Genomic DNA, 19,548 nt, shown 5'->3' with positions numbered 1-19,548 from the left:
TGAGCATTCTGCACTGTGCTCTTGCAGTCCTCTTTGCAGGACAGCCACTCCTAGGGAGAGTAGCAACAGTGCTGAACTTTCTCCATATAGTCAATTCGTCTTACCGTGGATTGATGAACATCACGGCTTTTAAAGATACTTTTGTAACCCTTTGCAGCTTTATGCAAGTCAACAATTCTTCATCTTAGTTCTTCTGAGATCTCTTTTGATCGAGGCATGGTTCACATCAGGCAATGCTTCCTGTGAATAGCAAACTCAAATTTTGTGAGTGTTTTTTATAGGGCAAGGCAGCTCAAACCAACATCGTCAATCTCATCTCATTGATTGATTGGACTCCAAGTCAGCTAACCCCTGACTCCAATTAGCTTCTGGTGAAGTCATTAGCCTAGGGGTTCACATACTTTTTCCAACCTACACTGTGAATGTTTAAATGATGTATTCAATATAGACAAGAAAAATACAATAATTTGTGTGTTATTAGTTTAAGCACACTATGTTTATATGTTGTTGTGACTTAGATGAACAGATTAAGTTATATGTCCAATTTATGCAGAAATCCAGGTAATTCCAAAGGGTTCACATACTTTTTCTTGCCACTTTACATTAGCAATTACATTTACTTTTGATACTTAAGTATATTTAAAACCAAATACTTTTAGACTTTTACTCAAGTAGTATTTTACTGGGTGACTTCACTTATACTGGAGTCATTTTCTATGAAGGTATCTTTACTTTTACTCCAGTATGACGTTTGGATACTTTTTCCATCACTGGTCTATACGTAGTAGCAATTTATACTGAACAAAAATATAGACGCAACATGCAACAATTTCAACGTTTTTACTGAGTTACAGTTCATATCAGGAAATAAGTCAATTGAAATACATTCATTAGGCCCTAATCTATGAATTTCACATGACTGAGCAGGGGTGCAGCCATGGGTGGGCCTGGGAGGGCATAGGCCCACCACTTGGGAGCCAGGCCCACCCACTGGAGAGCCAGACTTAGCTAATCAGAATGAGTTTTTCCCCACAAAAGGGCTTTATTACAGACAGAAATACTCCTCAGCCCCCCCCCCCCAAGACAATCCCACAGGTGAAGCCGTACGTGGAGGTCCTGGGCTGGCGTGGTTATACGAGGTCTGCGGTTGTGAGGCTGTTTGGACGTACTGCCAAATTCTCTAAAACAACATTGGAAGCAGCTTATGGTTGACAAATTAACATTAAATTATCTGGCAACAGCTCTAGTGGACATTCCTGCAGACAGCATGCCAATTTCACACTCCCTTGAGACTTCTGTGGCATTGTGTTGTGTGCCAAAATTGCACATTTTAAAGTGGCCTTTTATTGTCCCCAGCACAAGGAGCACCTGTGTAATGATCATGCTGTTTAATCAGCTTCTTGATAGGCCACACCTGTCAGGTGGATCGATTATCTTGGCAAAGGAGAAACGCTCACAATAACAGGGATGTAAACAAATTTGTACACAAATTTAGAGAAATAAGCTTTTTGTGAGTATGGAAAATGTCTGGGATTTTTTATTTCAGCTGATGAAACTTGGGACCAACACTTTACAACAGTGTAGCTTGGGGACAAGGTTAATACAGACACACATGCCAACCTCCTGTCCTGAACCCACATCCATTCTGTCTTAGTCAGTGTGAGTATACATCTTACTCAACTCAAACTACAGTCTCTCCAAAGCTCTGTGGAGTCTGGGCATACTGATACTATGACTCCCACAGTTCTAATGAGCACTATCAGTGCTGGACTCTGCCAGAGGCTGTACTTCAAAATCGCACAGAGTTCATTAATTAAGAGACACTTTCAATGAGATAGCTAGCAAGGTGTGTAAGGTCATACTGGGACTGCATATTTTAATAGACAGTAAACAAGACTTCAGGGATTCACCAAAAACACCAAATACCTCTCTAGAGCCATGGTAACGTAATTGATTTGTGAAAGTAAGCTATTGCAAATGTTTCGAAATATAAGGCTATTAACATTAGGCTAAATGATTGATCCAGTTGTAAAACACAGTTTAATACGTTTATCATAATGTAGCCTACAGTACGTTCACCGTTGGAGGTGTATTTTCGAGGCTATATTTCAGTTGATCAAAAGTGGCATTCTGATTTATGGTGTGGTGATGATTTAACCAATTACTGATGAGCATCAACACCAGCTCCGGGAAACTCTGGAACCAGACGAATCAGAGTCGGTTGATGATGGAGCAAATGCAGCATCCCCTGAACAATCACAGCAGAAAAGCTGCGTATCTCGACCGAATTACATGAATCATAAATTTAACACAATATCACCGCTTACATTCTTACAGAAACCGTAAGAGTAGCTCGCGACCACAATTGACGAAGCTAAAACTTCACGCCCGCTACGATTAAGGGTTTCTAAACAAACGTACCTTTTCCTCGCGTAAAATGTAGAATGGCAGGATTCCGATGTGATGGCCTGGTCACAGAACTTCCAAGCATTACATCTAGCTTTCTAGTTTTCTACGTTTGTGTTGTGTCCGACTTCTGTCTTTTCCAAGTGAACCGCCTGTCTGTCTATTCGCTGCGTCTTCGGGGTCCAGTATAGGGCTCCCACCTCCGACGTCTTGGTGAAGTACAGTTAGGCCTGCACTGCTCCGAGTGCCCCTTTTCACTTTGTCTACCAATGGAAATATTGTATAATTGGCAACAACTTTAAAATGTTCCCCTATAAACATTTTTTTGTCATTGTTTATTTGAAAAAAAATAGATTGTAGTCTGCACTGTTGCATTTCTCTAGTGAGGCGGTTTTGCCAAAACATTGCAAGTAAATAAACTGTCATCATTGGAGACAGGACTGACACCTGTGAGAGGTATTGTCTCCATGTAGACTTTGTACTTTTCCCACCTAGGTGAGTGTGAGGGGACTCAAGCTTGTGCCTGTCTGTATGGCCTCATCTGAGACAGAACAATATAGTTGTTATAGTGGTGCATGATGTCTGTGTAGCAACACTTAATTTAGAGCACCCATCCTGATAGAAGGAAAGTTGGCATTAAAGCTGTAAAAAATGATTTTGCTTCATCATCATGCAATACATACAGTTTGGGGGATTAATGGAATCAATGGTGAATGGATGAACCAGTCATATTGAGGTATGGTTCTGGGACCACTATAGTGACGGAAACTGATACACGTAAAAACAACCTAAACACACACGATTGAATCCTTATTACTTTATGAAATCGTAGTTTTATTTTTACAAATAGTAGACCAATGCATTTCCCAATAAAACAGTGTCCATCCCACAGAGCTCTAATACAAATCATTTTCAACACTGACATTTTATGGACAAATAGAGAGAGATATTTTACTTTTAGTCTAAGTTTGGATGATTAATAATGACATATGATTGGGAATGGAATTAATTACACCAATAAACACCACATAGAGCAGGGTTTCCCAAACTTGGTCCTGGCCCCCCAGGTGTACATTTATTTTTTTGCCCTAGCGCGACACAGCTGATTCAAATAACCAACTCATCATCAAGCTTTGATTATTTGAATTCGCTGTGTAGTGCTAGGGGGGAAAAACTAAATATGCACCCGGGGACCGAGTTTGGGAAACCCTGACATAGACGAGCAGCAAACGCAAAATGGTGTCTAAGTTTAGGTTCAAAATAAATGGGCAGTAAATCCCCCAAAAATATGTTTTAAATACATACATTGAACGATAAACATGGAAAAACCCTACTTCTCATAAAATGACTGACAGTGAACCACTATGTGCAACTGCCCCTATAAATCCCCAAATAAAGTACATCCCACCAGCCCCAATAAATATACTACCAGGATAAATACATATGTCTCCAGACCAAACCACTGGGGAGGGAGAAAGAGAGAATAAACGGGGTTGGGTGCTCTAATCGTCCTCAATAACACATTTTTTCTCAATAAGGTAACAGTCGAATTTTAAATCTGTCAACCGATTCATGTTAATTTTATAAAGGTCCCATTCATCTACTAAAATAACACTAACTTTTAACTACATCAATTATATGGGATCATACAGTATGTAGTGGATTTTGCATTTATTAAATTAAATAATGTTGAGGGCTACAGGAAATGTCATGACGAGCCAGATATGGCCACCCGGCCGCTACTTGAGTATCTACCTTATACATGTCTGTTCACCTAACTACAGTAAAGACAAGCTCTGTATGTAGAGAACATTTCAATCTGAGATTTCATGAAAAATTATACCTCCTTTCAAGTCAACATGCATTCTCCCATGATGCACTTTGTTTGACCAAAATATGATAAAATATTATATTCCCATTAACACAATTACCTCTGTCAATAAATGTCATAATCAGATAAATCAATCTTTTAAAACTACCACAAATATCTACATCTGATAGAATAGATTCTTTCTCCGTGTTCCTCTGTTCTTCACTCCTGGGGGCGGGTCAGATCTAGACTGTGTGGGCGTGTTTCTTACACAGAGCCTTGTCCTTTTTAGAGAAGAAGGCTTGGCCCTCCAAACTGGTGCTGCAGACCTAGGAAATGACCGACAGACAGTACAGTAATATCAATGCTACAATCTTTCTAATCTCCCACCATGACTCCATCACTCACTCCATGCAGGCCTGACTTACTGCACATACGAAGCAGGTATCATGCCAGGTGAATCCCAACGCCTCCAGAAACTTGTCTCCTGCCTCGATGGGGAAGTCACAACCATGGCAGCTGGTACCAAAGAGTTGGTAATAATCTGGGTGGAAGAGAGTCAGTCATATGTTACTTTCATGATTTGATTCATTTCAAAGTCGTGCTCATTCCCGAAACACCTTGCTCGCTGTGACCTCTCACCTCTTTCGCAGTATGGCAGCCCGTCCTCCATGTGGAAGGTGTTGTTTCTGATTGGCTGCTGGCAGGATGCACACAGGAAGCAGTACACATGCCAGGTCTGCTTCAGGGCATTGATGACTTCCTGTAAAAAAAAAAAATGAGATTATGACAGTAATATAATTTCCTATAATGTCATAATGTCCTCATTTGATTTCAATATGTGCCCGTGGATTTGGAGAGGAAGACGATTGAGCAAGGTGGACATGTATGTCACTCACCCCCAGGACCTTCTGCTTGCAGCTGGTGCAGGTAGGGGCAAAGAACTCTTCATAGCAGTGAGCACAGTACACTGTTCCCCTCTCCTCCACAAAGCCAGACTCCACCAGAGACGCGTGGCAGTGGGAACAGTTAAACTCCTCAGGGTGCCACGACATGCCCATGGCCACCAGGAACGGACCTCTGTGGATAACAGGAAGTGGGCAGGATAAAATTAACTTTAAATTCAATATGTCAGATACATATGAGAGGGGCTAAACTAAATCAGAAGTGAACCCACCGCTGCGTCCAAAATTCCCAATTTCCCATACTGACAGTCGTTATGTACCTGATGACCTTGTCACAGTGGCCACACATGGGTGTGCGTGTTCCTGCTGCGATGTGTTCGGCCCGCTGCACCAGGGAGTCCTGGTCCTTGGGGTGCGCCTGGGGAGCAGGGCGGTCAGGACCTTTGGGTACCGGTGCAGTGTTGCTGACCCGGCCAAAAGAGGGCGCCGCTCCACCCTTAGGGAAACCTAAAGCAACAGAAAAAACAGCATGGGTCATTTGTTTCATTCACACCATATAAACAAATCACATCCATCTGATCTATAGAAAAACATTCTAACGTTTGTGCCATGTGATCAGAACACTCACAACATACAGCAGACAAACATCCTGACCATTCAATGACCAATGAGAATTGTGGCTGTATTTCCACGCCTGTGTGCATTGCTAGCTAACCCTAAAGAAACGTTAGCTCAGGTGTGGGTGGGCAGGTGTGATCAGGTATGCATGAGTATGCTGCATGCTGACAGAATGCATCACATCTAGCTGTGACCTCCCTGTCTTATGCATAGGCCAGCTGTGTCGGCAGATCCACCCCACCCAAACAAAGGATACATTTTCTTCCACCACGGGGGAAAAATATATATTCCCAGAGCCAAAGGAGACACCTGGCAAAATAATCCCCCACTCCTCTCTGAACAAAACGTGGAGAGGAAACACAATCCTCCCCTTCTTACCCCTCTCCTCTCTGAACAAAACACAATCCTCCCCTTCTTACCCCTCTCCTCTCTGAACAAAACACAATCCTCCCCTTCTTACCCCTCTCCTCTCTGAACAAAACACAATCCTCCCCTTCTTACCCCTCTCCTCTCTGAACAAAACACAATCCTCCCCTTCTTACCCCTCTCCTCTCTGAACAAAACGTGGAGAGGAAACACAATCCTCCCCTTCTTACCCCTCTCCTCGCTGGCTACAGAGACATCCAAGCGGGGTCAGATATGTCTGCCCTCAGAGGGGGGTGAGAAGGGGGTGAGGGGTGGACAGAGACTATGGAAAAACAGGAGCAGAATCAAAGAGTGGCGGACTGAGGGGTCAGGAAGCAAGTGACCCCTCGATTTCCTCGTGACGGAGTGCAAACAAACTGAATAAACATGACTGGGGACTGGCAGAGAAGTGAGAAGAGATCCATGGGAAAGACAGAGAGACAGAGAGAGACAGACAGAGAGGGAAAGACGCAGACAGAGAGACAGACAGACAGAGAGGAGTATAAACAGTACATGAGACTATCACTGTGTGTTGGCACTATGCTCTAAGTAACTACTGAAGAGGCTTTGGGCAGGCTGCACGGTCGGGAACATTGAAGATCTATATATCTCTGTTCCACTTGAACCACAGCAGGGCTGCCAAACCCCGGGTCCAGGCCCATAAAACCACAACTTCAACCACGTCTGGTTAAGTCGGCCTTTTAAAACGTCCTGTTGAGACCATGTCTGAAGACAGCAGTAGCTAGCCCAGTCCAAGGGCTTAGGGGACATGTTCTTGGATGGCACAGTGACAGGGGGGCATGGTGAGGGGAGAGGGATGTAGGCTGGATAGATGAGTCATGGCCACACATCTCTGGCTGATAAACATCTGGGAGATGTATCCGCTCTGGAATCTATGCTGGCTGGATTTTACACAGATGGCTCTGACACAACACCCCCCCCCCCCCCTCCCTCTCTCGCACACACACACAAACAACAACACAAATCATGTCCTGCCTGCTGCTATGAAAATCGCCATGAAAAACATTACATGTTTTTCACACTCAATAATGTGTTAGCACTAGCAGGGGGAATGGTAGAATCATACCTAATACAGCATACATCTGGCCTGGTTCCACACGGTCAGTATGAGGTATATGTTTGTGAACACAAGGTCAAGTAAGCGTTAATCTGATACATACTATATCTAACAGAGAGGTGCCTGTGGTGGCGTATACACCCCCTTTCAACAGCTCTCACTTAAGATGTCCCCGCGAGGAGCCAGTGGGTAAGCAAGCACAGGACCTCTCTAGCCTCACACAGTTCTGTTTAGGCCCTGTATATATACACATATATAGCATACTGCAGTCTTAGTCATCTTAGTAATGACTCCCCAACTCAAGGCCCGTCGGGCAAATATTTACTCCAAGGCAGCTACAGTCCTCACATACACTGAATCTCCTGTTTAAAGAGCAGAACATCTAATATATAATTCTCAATTTCACACAATCTATTTAACTCCGGAATCGTGGAAAAAAGAGGCAATAATTTGAGCCCATTAGCTGAATACCACACGTTTTATAGAGCTCGTAATGTTCAAGAGCCGTGTGTAACAGAGGCATTACGTTGAAGAGCCGTGTGTAACAGAGGCATTACGTTGAAGAGCCTTGTGTGTAAGAGGCATTACGATGAAGAGCCGTGTGTGTAAGAGGCATTACGTTGAAGAGCCGTGTGTAACAGAGGCATTACGATGAAGAGCCGTGTGTAACAGAGGCATTACGTTGAAGAGCCGTGTGTGTAAGAGGCATTACGTTGAAGAGCCGTGTGTGTAAGAGGCATTACGTTGAAGAGCCGTGTGTAACAGAGGCATTACGATGAAGAGCCGTGTGTAACAGAGGCATTACGATGAAGAGCCGTGTGTAACAGAGGCATTACGATGAAGAGCCGTGTGTAAGAGGCATTATGTTGCTCTAATCAAAGCACTGATTAATATTCAGGTTTTACAGTAACAGCAGGCGTCTGCCCCCTGTAGGTCAAAATGAACTACTACAGATGTCACCTTGAGATAGACACCACGGTTGCCTGTCTGAGTCAAGGAAAAATGCCAAGGGGTTAATGAAGACACCACATGCTATACAAGCATTTATCTATATCAGCATTCTTCTCCTAAAAAATATTTGTGTAAAGGGTAGAGCTCTCATAACTTCCATAAATAAAATACATGATTTGCATTTCTGCCATTTCTGTTCAAAAAGGCTGCAGTAAACCTAAGCTTGTAGTATAGATCTAGTCTTTTCTTAACAGCAGGACACACTCAATAACAGAAGCGAGAACAAGACGTGAGTGAAACTAACCACAGAATCCTCTGGAGCGACAGCGAGAGGAAGACAGTAGGGGTAGTGTCAGGGTGTGTAAGATTACCTGCTGAAGCTCCAGCTGGCCAGGAGGGTTTGATCTGGGCAGAGGGGGTCTTGAAGGTGGGTGGGGGGACACCGGTACCGTTCCTGGGGGCTCCTGGGACTTTGGTCATGGTCTTCACTGATGTGACGTGAGCACTGGGCAGGGCATCCTCAACAACCTCTCTGGAGAACAGAAAGGTCATTGTTTCACTGAAACATACAGTCACCCACAAACACAACCGCACACACACACACACACACAATCATAGAGAAATGTTTTCACTTTATAGTATTTGGCTCATAAACCCAGTAGCGATGAAGTTCTTAAGGTCTGGTGTTTACTCATGACTATCCACATGGCCAGGCTGTGCAAACTGATGCCTGTCCGTCTCATCCTCAGGCCCGGTTTGTTATGGCAACCTCAGCCATGGTTACAGTACAGTAGGCGTTCCATCCAGGACTCAGAACACATCTCAGCTGTTGGAATCACATTCTATCACAACACGCTTCCCTAAAACCTCAAACTATAGACTTCACTGTCTTCTGCTATAGCTGAACTCTCTCCACACCTAACTCCAATATAAAGCATGTGGTTCTCCTCCTGTTCGAGAACATGTTTAAGGTGAAATTATGTGCAGACCACACCCAAAAATAGCAAAATAGTTGTTGGAAATACAAGTGCATCGGAAGGGCTGTTTTGAAGACATAAAACCAGGCTAATTATGATAGGCACGATTGAGTCATATCCAGCAGAGGCACTAACCAGGCACAATCAATTAGCAGGAAGTTCAGTGACACACTCAACCAATCAGGCCAATTATGGGGAGAGTTGATTGGATTAAAAGCTGTGTCTGATGAAAACCATGGCCAGATTGATCCAATAAGGATACATGATACAGCCCAGTGTCCAGATGGCACAGCAATAAGTAAACAGGAAAACAATTAGTGTTGGCACCGTCTCTCTCTCCCTCTCCTCCTCTCCATCCTCTCTATCTGTGAAATGTTGTATGCAGTGGAGCTGCTCATAACAGTGGCCTGCTGCCTATTTTGCTGGTCTTTCTGTCTCTGCAATGTTGTCGTCGATGACATATTGATGGTTCTATAAATAATGCTCGTCTTTAGTGCTTGAGCCATGATGGTTAGGTCTGTACTTGTGTTCAGCGTATCAAGGTATCATCCCAGCTGTTTACAAAAGGAAGCTGGTTAAAATCCCAGGTGAGAAGCACTTGCCCTTAGGAAAAGAACGGAGTCTGACTTTCTCCAGGTCATATCCAGTTCTATGAATGTTTGTCAGCTACACTGTATTTAAAAATGTGCCTTGACAACACTGCCCTCTACTGGTGATACATATAAATTGCTACTAGCTCAAGTAGAGAACTAACTGTACTGTATTTTACCTTTATTTAACTAGGCAAGTCAGTTAAGAACAAATTCTTATTTACAATGACGGCCTACCCCGAACGACGCTGGGATAATTGTGCGCCGCCCCATGGGACTCCCATTCACGTCCGGATTTGATACAGCCTGGATTCGACCAGGGACTGTAGTGACGACCTCTTGCACTGACATAGTGCCTTAGACCGCTGTGCCACTCGGGAGCTAAGCTCTTAGGAGCTTCCTGTGTCCTTTGAATAAACTGCTCGTTAGCCATTGGATAAGTACGCCTCAGTCTATTAGCTAGTAGATAAAGTGTTAAGATACTTCCCAGGAGAAAATCGGAAGAAGAGGGAAGGGGACAGGAAATAAAGGATATAACTTTATTTAGATTCAAGCATAACTATGGTTAGTGAAGAAAATGAAACAAAATGAAGATAAAATACAAAGATAGTCATGTAGAAGGAAAGGTAGAGAACTAAGTTGGAGACCTGGTGATGTCAGAAAAGACAGAGACTTCACTGAATAGACACACAAAACTAAAACAAACCTATACTACGTTGATAAATCAAATTCAATCAATCATAGTATATTACAGACACAAGCCATCTCATGCAGACACATACGGTATACAGGTACCTGACAAAATAATGGAAACACGAGTGAATGAGGGATACAAAGTATATTGAAAGCAGTTAATTAAGCAATTAACATCCCATCATGCTTAGGGTCATGAATAAAAATTCTGGGCAGGCCACTATTTTGGCTACCATGGCTAATCCCCAGTGGTGGGCCGTCAGGGCCAGCAAGGCCTTCTCTGCTGGCCTAAACATCATCAGAATATATATATATTTTTAAATATATTTTCCCACAAATATGTATTCAATTATTCCCCAGAGTAAGAGTTATACTCTTCATTTCATAGCTTTCCTCTTGGTTGCACTGCTTCCATCCCCAGGTTGAGATTTGGAGGGCTGGTCTTTATGTTAGATCTTTTATCCAATCATATTCAGCCATCATGTGTTGCCAGGGGTCTAAAATCTGCCCTCAGGCCTTCAGAATCAACAGTGCGGGCGCTTGTAGCTTATAGTGAATGGAAATGAAAATTTAGTGTCAACCAATCAGCTTTAGAGTTGGCTATTGTACGCCTGCTGGCTGGCTCCAGTGTTACACAGGAGCCAGCTAGCAGGCGTAGTGCGTGCACGTCTTTTGATTGGATTACCAATATTGAGAGGCAGGTCCTATGGGCAGGTCTATGCAGATCTAGGAAACTGAATTTGATAAACAAATTAATTTGCTTACTACTAAGCTGTTTTTTCAACCCACAATGGCAGAAGGAGGAGAAGATATCGATTTGGTCGAGGATATAATTATAACGCCATTCTCAAGACGAACTTTTCAAGAAAAGTTAGACATTGTAAGGAGAGGTCGCCCGACGCCGACGCTACAAAGCCTGTCACAGGCGGGAAAGGGGTTCGTTCGCTCGCCACTTTCAAAGTTCCAACTACGAGCGCTATGGCTCCGAGAAGCACTGCAAACTGTACTGCTGGGAATGCCTATTATTTGCAAGTGATCGATTTGGTGTTTGGAGCCACACTGGCTTTGCAAACTTGAGTTGTCTAACCAAGGCAGCAACGAGACACCAAAGTACGGCTGGGCACTTACAAGCAATGGTGCTTTTGAAAACTTTTGGGGACACCGGAGTGGATCTACAGCTCAACGAACAAGCGCGCAGGGCAACGGAGCTGCACAATGAAAAGGTGAAGGGAAATATTGAAAAGACTCATTGAATGTGTCATGTTTTTGGGTAAACACTGTTTACCCAAAAATGTCAATTTCAAGGTGACGCAACGCCTGGTTATACTGCGTTTGTCTAAATGTATAGTGTCTAGAGCCATGGCATCATAATGAGGTGGATTAATTCGGGTGGGACTGTCTAGTACCTCACTGAAGGCCCAGGCCCCAGGCCCAGCGTTTCTGTCTAAATGTATAGTGTCTAGAGCCATGGCATCATAATGATGGTAATAAGAGGTGGATTCATTCGGGTGGGACTGTGTAGTACCTCACTGAAGGCCCAGGCCCCAGGCACGCCACTGCTAATCCCCTTTAGGATGACAATGCCCCAATCCACACGGCACGAGTGGGCACTGAATGGTTTGATGAGCGGTAGGGCTGGGCGGTATACTGTATTTCACTATATACGGGTATTGATGCACGGACCGGTTTGGGTTTTTACTTTACATTCTATAACGGTATTTTAATCTTTGGTTTGTTAAATGTGATGTGCAACGTCCATTTTTATAGTTTACACTGCTACTTGAGTAATCCCTCTCAGCTCTTTCTTCATGCCGCGTTCCACAGACTTAACCCCGCCCCCCGTCACTCAAGACACTTGCGTTCAGTCTGCATGGTCAATGCAGCACATGCAATGCTTCTTAATATAAATCTACAAGCGCTCTATAATTGCACAATTAGTTTGTGTTTCTTACATCTGCAAACAGCAATTTAGTCTTTTCTTATCAAGTTTTAGCTAAATTGCCTTAGCCGCTAAATGGCTATTCCGCTGGGTACTTATTAGCGAGCTAATAAATGTACTGAGTCAGAGCAAACGTAGCTAGCTGATAAAGACTTACACCAGTGATGAAGTAGGCCTAAATCAGCACATTGTCTGTGCAACAGTATCTTCTAAGTCAAAAAGGAATATGCAAAGCATGAATATGTTGGCTATATGAAGAGACATGTAATGTACAGTAGCCAGAGATTATAGGGTCCCCTAGGAAACACTGACCATCACTTTGGTTCCTATCCTGTCACAATAACTCCTCCCTGGCATTTTCATTCACTGTCATGTCAAACAGTGTATTCAAAGTGCTCACTTTTATATTCTAACTATAGAATTAGAATAATCATTCTATTTCCTTCATTCCAATAGTTCACCTAAGTGTTTTGATCTAAATCAGAATTCAAATTGCAACATTTGGCAAAAAATAAGGCCTTGTTTTTTTGCAGCCCTACGTGGCAGCGAAGGAAATTATCTCAAATGAGTGTAGGAAATGCAGAAATGTATGGAAATGCAGAGAAAAAAAATGTTGGGTTGAATTGAACAGTATAAAACGATTTGAATGGAGAAAGACCCATTAAAATCACTTAGAATGTATGTGTTACCACCGTTGGTTCACACACCACTCATAAAGCACATTAACTCCTCTTATTATTCAAAAACATTAAATACTGTCAGAAAATGTGAAAAATACTGTATATGACATTTTGGCCATATCGCCCAGCCCTACGCCTGAGACAGCATTTTCCACCATCAACAAAACACCAAATGATGGAATTTCTCGTGGAAGAATGGTGTGGCATCCCTCCAATAGAGTTCCAGACACTTGTAGAATCTATGTCAATGTGCATTAAAGCTGTTGTGGCTCGTGGTGGCCCAATGCACTATTAAGACACTATGTTGGTGTTTCCTTTATTTTGGCAGTTACCTGTACTTACACTACATGACCATAAGTATGTGGACACCTGCTCGTCGAACATCTCATTCAAAAATCATGGGCATTAAGATGTTGGTCCTCCCTTTGCTGCTTATAACAGCTTCCACTCTTCTGGGAAGGCTTTCCACTAGATGTTGGAACATTGCTGCAGGGACTTGCTTCCATTCAGTCACAAGAGCATTAGTGAGGTCGGGCACTGATGTTGGGCGATTAGGCCTGGCTCTCAGTCGGTGTTCCAATTCATCCCAAAGGTGTTCGATGGAGTTCTTCCACACCGATCTCGACAAACCATTTCTGTATGGACCTCGCTTTATGCACGTGGGCATGGTCATGCCGAAATAGGAAAGGTCCTTCCACAAACTGTTGCCACAAAGTTGTAAGCACAGAATTGTCTAGAATGTCATTGTATGTTGTAGCATTAAGATATCCCTTCACTGGAACTAAGTGGCCTAGTCCATGAAAAACAGCCCAAGACCATCATTCCTCCTCCACCAAACTTTAGTTGGCACTATGCATTGGGGGGGGGGGGGGGGGGTAGCGTTCTACTGGCATCCGCCAAACCCTGATATGTCCGTCAGACTGCCAGATGGTGAAGCGTGATTCATCACTCCAGAGAACGTGTTTCCACTGCTCCAGAGTCCAATGACAGTAAGTTTTACACCACTCCAGCCGACGCTTGGCATTGCACATGGTGATCTTAGGCTTGTGTGCGGCTGCTCGGCCAGGGAAACCCATTTCATGAAGCTCCCAACGAACAGTTTTTGTGCTGACGTTGCTTCCAGAGGCAGTTTGGAACTCGATTTTTACGTGCTACGCGCTTCAGCACTCGGCGTTCCTGTTCTGTGAACTTGTGTGGCCTACCACATCGCGGCTGAGCCATTGTTGCTCCTAGACGTTTCCACTTCACAATAACAGCACTTAAAGTTGACTGGGGCAGCTCTAGCAGGGCAGAAATTTGATGAACTGACTTGTTGGAAAGGTGGCATCCTATGACAGTGCCACGTTGAAAGTCACTGAGCTCATCAATAAGGCCATTCTACTGCCAATGTTTGTCTATAGACATTGCATGGCGGTTGGCTCGATTTTATACACCTGCCAGCAACGGATGTGGCTGAAATAGCCGAATCCTCTAATTTGAAGGGGTGTCCACATACTTTTGCATATATAGTGTAAGTAGTAAAATAAGGCAAGGTAACTTAAGTGAGTCTCACACACACTTAAATAATGCACTAACTAATACCTGTAACTATACAAGTGTACGTGATAATGGTAGGTATAATGTGAAATATAATGGACTCTGCCTACATGTCGGTAGGCTGATATCCACTGCACACACAGGGAGACAACTACGGGCATATTGAAATAAATCAAACACAGGCAGGTAGAGGTTACAAATAGTACACGATTATCTTAGTGAGAAACACAGTCTACTGCACGTTGAGCGTGCGTGCTGAAACACCGTGGTGCCAGTCTCTCAGCTTGTTGTACAGTTGTCCCACAACCTCTGGGTCCGGTTTGTTCACCCTAACACACCCAACGGCACAGGGCAGGAGAGGAGAGGGAGGTAGGGAAGGAGAGAGAAAGGAGAGGACACAGGAGAGCAGACAGGAAAGAAAGGTTAAGAAAGAAATTGTAAGAAACAAGTAAACACACAAGAAATGTACGGAAAATACTGGGAAATTGAGGAAATACAGGTCAAATAAATAAAGCAGTAAGATTAGCAAGAGACTTGATGTCTCTTGATAGGAGCTCTGTGTTTGGGAGTGTGCTGTTAACCACATGCCTCTGAGAAGGAGAGAGCGAGTGCCTCCTCCTGGCAGTCCCTTATTACGCATAGTCCCACTTCATTACCCACAACCCCAACGTGACATGCTAATTGTCCCGTGCTTAGGTTGGGACAGCAGCAACGAGTGTTTACTGCAGATGAAGATGAACCCCCCGTTCAGAACACAGAACTGACAATCCCCAGCTTTCAGAGGGCGCTGAGGGTTTGGCCGACCCAGCTGGAGATGTTTTTACTAGGGTTTCCTCCACAGTGGGCATCCTCTGATGTGGCTTCCTGTAATGAAGCTTGAAACTAAGCGTCTCATGGACCAGGAAGCAATGGGCTAAACACAGAATCCCAATAAGGAGAAGCTCCTGTGACATGCAGGATGAGACGTCACCCCAACATAGTTACAACAGCATAACACTCACACGCCAGGAAAACACAACCAGATCACGTCGGAGCAGACCGACCAATCAACTACTCACTTCTTTCCAGTGCTGTTCTCCTGGGCTTGGTCTGTCAACAGAGGAGCAAAGAAACTTATGAACATCAATGCAGAGATTGTGACATGTGCGTGTAGACGTGTGTCTTGTAATAGAAAATAACTGATGGGGTGACCAGCCAAAAAGAGAGGGGTTATACTGCTTTTTAAATGCCCCAAAAAATTAAAAAGTTGGCCAAGGGTGCACCTCAAATAGCTCTACTCCACGGGAGGGCTGGATGATTGGGCTCAATATCAGATGGCAGAGACATAGTCCCGCCATGCCAGTTGAACTCAGTCCTGGTGGGACCTACAAACCACTCTCCACATCTACAGCTGTACAAACCACTCTCCACATCTACAGCTGTACAAACCACTCTCCACAGCTGTACAAACCACTCTCCACAGCTGTACAAACCACTCTCCACAGCTGTACAAACCACTCTCCACAGCTGTACAAACCACTCTCCACAGCTGTACAAACCACTCTCCACAGCTGTACAAACCACTCTCCACAGCTGTACAAACCACTCTCCACAGCTGTACAAACCACTCTCCACAGCTGTACAAACCACTCTCCACAGCTGTACAAACCACTCTCCACAGCTGTACAAACCACTCTCCACAGCTGTACAAACCACTCTCCACAGCTGTACAAACCACTCTCCACAGCTGTACAAACCACTCTCCACAGCTGAACAAACCACTCTCCACAGCTGAACAAACCACTCTCCACATCTACAGCTGAACAAACCACTCTCCACAGCTGAACAAACCACTCTCCACAGCTGAACAAACCACTCTCCACAGCTGAACAAACCACTCTCCACAGCTGTACAAACCACTCTCCACAGCTGTACAAACCACTCTCCACAGCTGTACAAACCACTCTCCACAGCTGTACAAACCACTCTCCACAGCTGAACAAACCACTCTCCACAGCTGAACAAACCACTCTCCACATCTACAGCTGAACAAACCACTCTCCACATCTACAGCTGAACAAACCACTCTCCACAGCTGAACAAACCACTCTCCACAGCTGAACAAACCACTCTCCACAGCTGAACAAACCACTCTCCACAGCTGAACAAACCACTCTCCACAGCTGAACAAACCACTCTCCACAGCTGAACAAACCACTCTCCACAGCTGAACAAACCACTCTCCACAGCTGTACAAACCACTCTCCACAGCTGTACAAACCACTCTCCACAGCTGAACAAACCACTCTCCACAGCTGAACAAACCACTCTCCACAGCTGAACAAACCACTCTCCACATCTACAGCTGAACAAACCACTCTCCACAGCTGAACAAACCACTCTCCACAGCTGTACAAACCACTCTCCACAGCTGTACAAACCACTCTCCACAGCTGTACAAACCACTCTCCACAGCTGTACAAACCACTCTCCACAGCTGTACAAACCACTCTCCACAGCTGTACAAACCACTCTCCACAGCTGTACAAACCACTCTCCACATCTACAGCTGAACAAACCACTCTCCACATCTACAGCTGTACAAACCACTCTCCACAGCTGTACAAACCACTCTCCACAGCTGTACAAACCACTCTCCACAGCTGTACAAACCACTCTCCACAGCTGTACAAACCACTCTCCACAGCTGTACAAACCACTCTCCACAGCTGTACAAACCACTCTCCACAGCTGTACAAACCACTCTCCAGCACCATTTGCATAATATCAACAGCCGTAAACATATTCAGCGCTGCATTGGTAACCTCAGCCTCTGTCTGGAGTAGAGAGGGACATCTAATCCACTGTTCCTTGTCAGCTCCATGTCAGCTTATATTAGCAGAGCATGTCCAACACACACACAGGGCTGGGATGATGACAGAGATGGTTGCTGAGGCTCAGAGACAGAGCTGCGTCAGGGGGACCAGAGCACAGAGACAGACCTGCGCCACAGGGACTAGCATGCAGCACTGTTGTAATCTATACTACAGTCTACTTATGTAACCTTTCCATTAGGGGAAAAGGCAAAGGCCAAATCGTCACTTCAGAAGGGTTACTGTAAGAACACAATGATCTAGCTATAATACATATCTACTTTCTAATACCACTGTGTCAAGGTATTGGTGGTGCTGCATGTGTTCTGGCCTGGGTATGAGGGTGCCAGGGTACACAACATAAAGTAACTAGGGTGTCATTATGCATCAGGGTATTGGGGGAAGGTGCCAGGGGGTACCCACCGTTCTCTGTGCCAGTGATCTGAGCCAGGATTCTGAAGGACCTGGACTGGGAGGTGCCGGTGCGAGGATGCCAGTCCTCTGTGTCCTCGATCATGCGCTTCTTACTGGCCTCACTGAGTGGTGAGGCATGGTTCACCTCAGGTTCAACTCGGTTCCTGAGACCACACACACAGAGAATAAATAAGTATCATCATCATCATCATCATCATCATCATCATCTACTTCCAATTACTATTAGCATTCACCATTCATAAAAATCACTTTTAATAATGACTTTGTTCATTAAGTAATTACTCAGATTAATTTATTAAATTCATTCATTCATTAATCTTTTTCATTCAGTAGGATAACACAAGTGCAAAACAAATCTCTCACACACAGGTACAGACAAAACACCCTCTCACTCCCAGTGTATACTACAGGTAGACTCAGACAAGACAAACGTACACACATTCACTCAGTGAAGTGGCCACTGCCTAGACTTCCCATTTACCGTACCTCCTAGGGGCAGTCTTTGGGGGGACTCTGCACACGGAAATTGAGAGGGAAGTAAGAAAGGAAAATAGGATAATAGAAGGAGAAGAATCAGAAACTAGAAAAGATTGGGAGGAAAAACTGAATATTGTACTTCCAAGGTGCGAAAACTATTTGGATGTAAAGTGTGAGCATTGCTGCAGTACTACAGGCTATACTTAAGAATGCCCTGAGGTCCACTGGCAGAAACAGCAGCTACACTAGAAATAGCAGAGCAGCAGTCAGCTACAATGACACAGATAGCTATCATTTCCAACTGTAATGATCACCTCCAAAACCCCTATGAAGGTGACATGACATGATTCAGCCCACATACATGGCGTTAACTCATAGACACTCATATTATAGCATGGCATCATGCTTTTAGTACTAGCAGGAATATGCTTTATGGATTATTGATCAGCTGAAGAAACAGTGATGGAGTTCGGATTTTGGGGAATTGACGGAAAACTATTAAATATAACTGCATAATATAGTTATAAGGGTGAAAGTACCACATCTCACCACAAGGGGGAACCACTGGGCCTCACATTACAGTGAGCTCAGGACCAGAACAGATGCATTTTTTGTATTCCTGTCTTGAATTAAATCATGTTTAGACACTCATCTCAAGGTGTCTGTATTACATTAGCTACAAAAGCATTTATGCACTTGAGGCCAGTCAAGTGTGAATATATCGGAGTGTTCTGCGTGTGAGCTCTCCGGCATGTGTTCTAGTCTATTGCGTGTCAGTGAGTGTATTCTAAGTGATGGGAGGTCAGGGGTCAGATTGTGACGGATCTATTCCTAGAACCACAGTGGAATAGCTGTCTGGTAATTAATAAGTGGCCTTGGGTAAACAGAGTGACACGGTGGCAGCCGGACAGACGGAGGGGGACAGATGCAGGGACAGGGTGCAGCAGCCCCGCTGAGTGGTGACAGGTCAGCCTACAGGGCTCTGAGTTGCAGTCTGGGGATGGGCCTGGTGGGGACGCAGCATAAAATGGCACCCTATTCCCTTTAAAGTGCCTATGGGGCTCTGGTCAAAAGCAGTGCACTATAAATGGAACAGCATTTCCAACGCACGCGGGTGTAAATACACTACTTTTCCAAGTGAACCGAACCGGGATGCCATGGCACATAGAGCATGAATGAACAGAATGAACTGGATC

At 44.4% G+C, this 19,548-nt stretch overlaps 2 protein-coding genes across 7 annotated transcripts in view; both read right to left on the bottom strand.

Moving 5' to 3' along the window:
- Positions 1–2,627, bottom strand: part of LOC129818650 (bone morphogenetic protein receptor type-1B-like) — a 114,447-nt gene extending 111,820 nt beyond the window's left edge. For 2 of the 3 annotated variants that reach the window (XM_055874757.1, XM_055874758.1), the window contains exon 1: positions 2,422–2,623. The gene's annotated coding sequence lies outside the window, so the exon portion shown is untranslated. Of the gene's footprint in view, positions 1–2,421 lie in introns of all 3 variants that reach the window. The other variant, XM_055874759.1, reaches the window with a different exon arrangement.
- Positions 2,628–3,208: 581 nt separating this feature from the next.
- Positions 3,209–19,548, bottom strand: part of LOC129818649 (PDZ and LIM domain protein 5-like) — a 74,430-nt gene continuing 58,090 nt past the window's right edge. For 3 of the 4 annotated variants that reach the window (XM_055874753.1, XM_055874756.1, XM_055874755.1), the window contains 9 exons: positions 18,362–18,388; positions 17,864–18,018; positions 15,647–15,677; positions 8,545–8,705; positions 5,442–5,628; positions 5,116–5,296; positions 4,859–4,979; positions 4,645–4,760; positions 3,209–4,545 (listed from right to left, as the gene is read on the bottom strand). In XM_055874753.1, coding sequence (XP_055730728.1) covers positions 4,462–4,545; positions 4,645–4,760; positions 4,859–4,979; positions 5,116–5,296; positions 5,442–5,628; positions 8,545–8,705; positions 15,647–15,677; positions 17,864–18,018; positions 18,362–18,388 — 1,063 coding nt within the window. In that variant the 3' untranslated portion in view covers positions 3,209–4,461. The remainder of the gene's footprint in view (positions 4,546–4,644; positions 4,761–4,858; positions 4,980–5,115; positions 5,297–5,441; positions 5,629–8,544; positions 8,706–15,646; positions 15,678–17,863; positions 18,019–18,361; positions 18,389–19,548) is intronic. The other variant, XM_055874754.1, reaches the window with a different exon arrangement.

The sequence above is a fragment of the Salvelinus fontinalis genome, chromosome 21, assembly GCF_029448725.1.
Source record: "Salvelinus fontinalis isolate EN_2023a chromosome 21, ASM2944872v1, whole genome shotgun sequence".
Taxonomy (NCBI): domain Eukaryota; kingdom Metazoa; phylum Chordata; class Actinopteri; order Salmoniformes; family Salmonidae; genus Salvelinus; species Salvelinus fontinalis.
The sequence above is the reverse complement of the archived record's forward strand: the minus strand, read 5'-3'. Positions and strand labels throughout refer to the sequence as shown.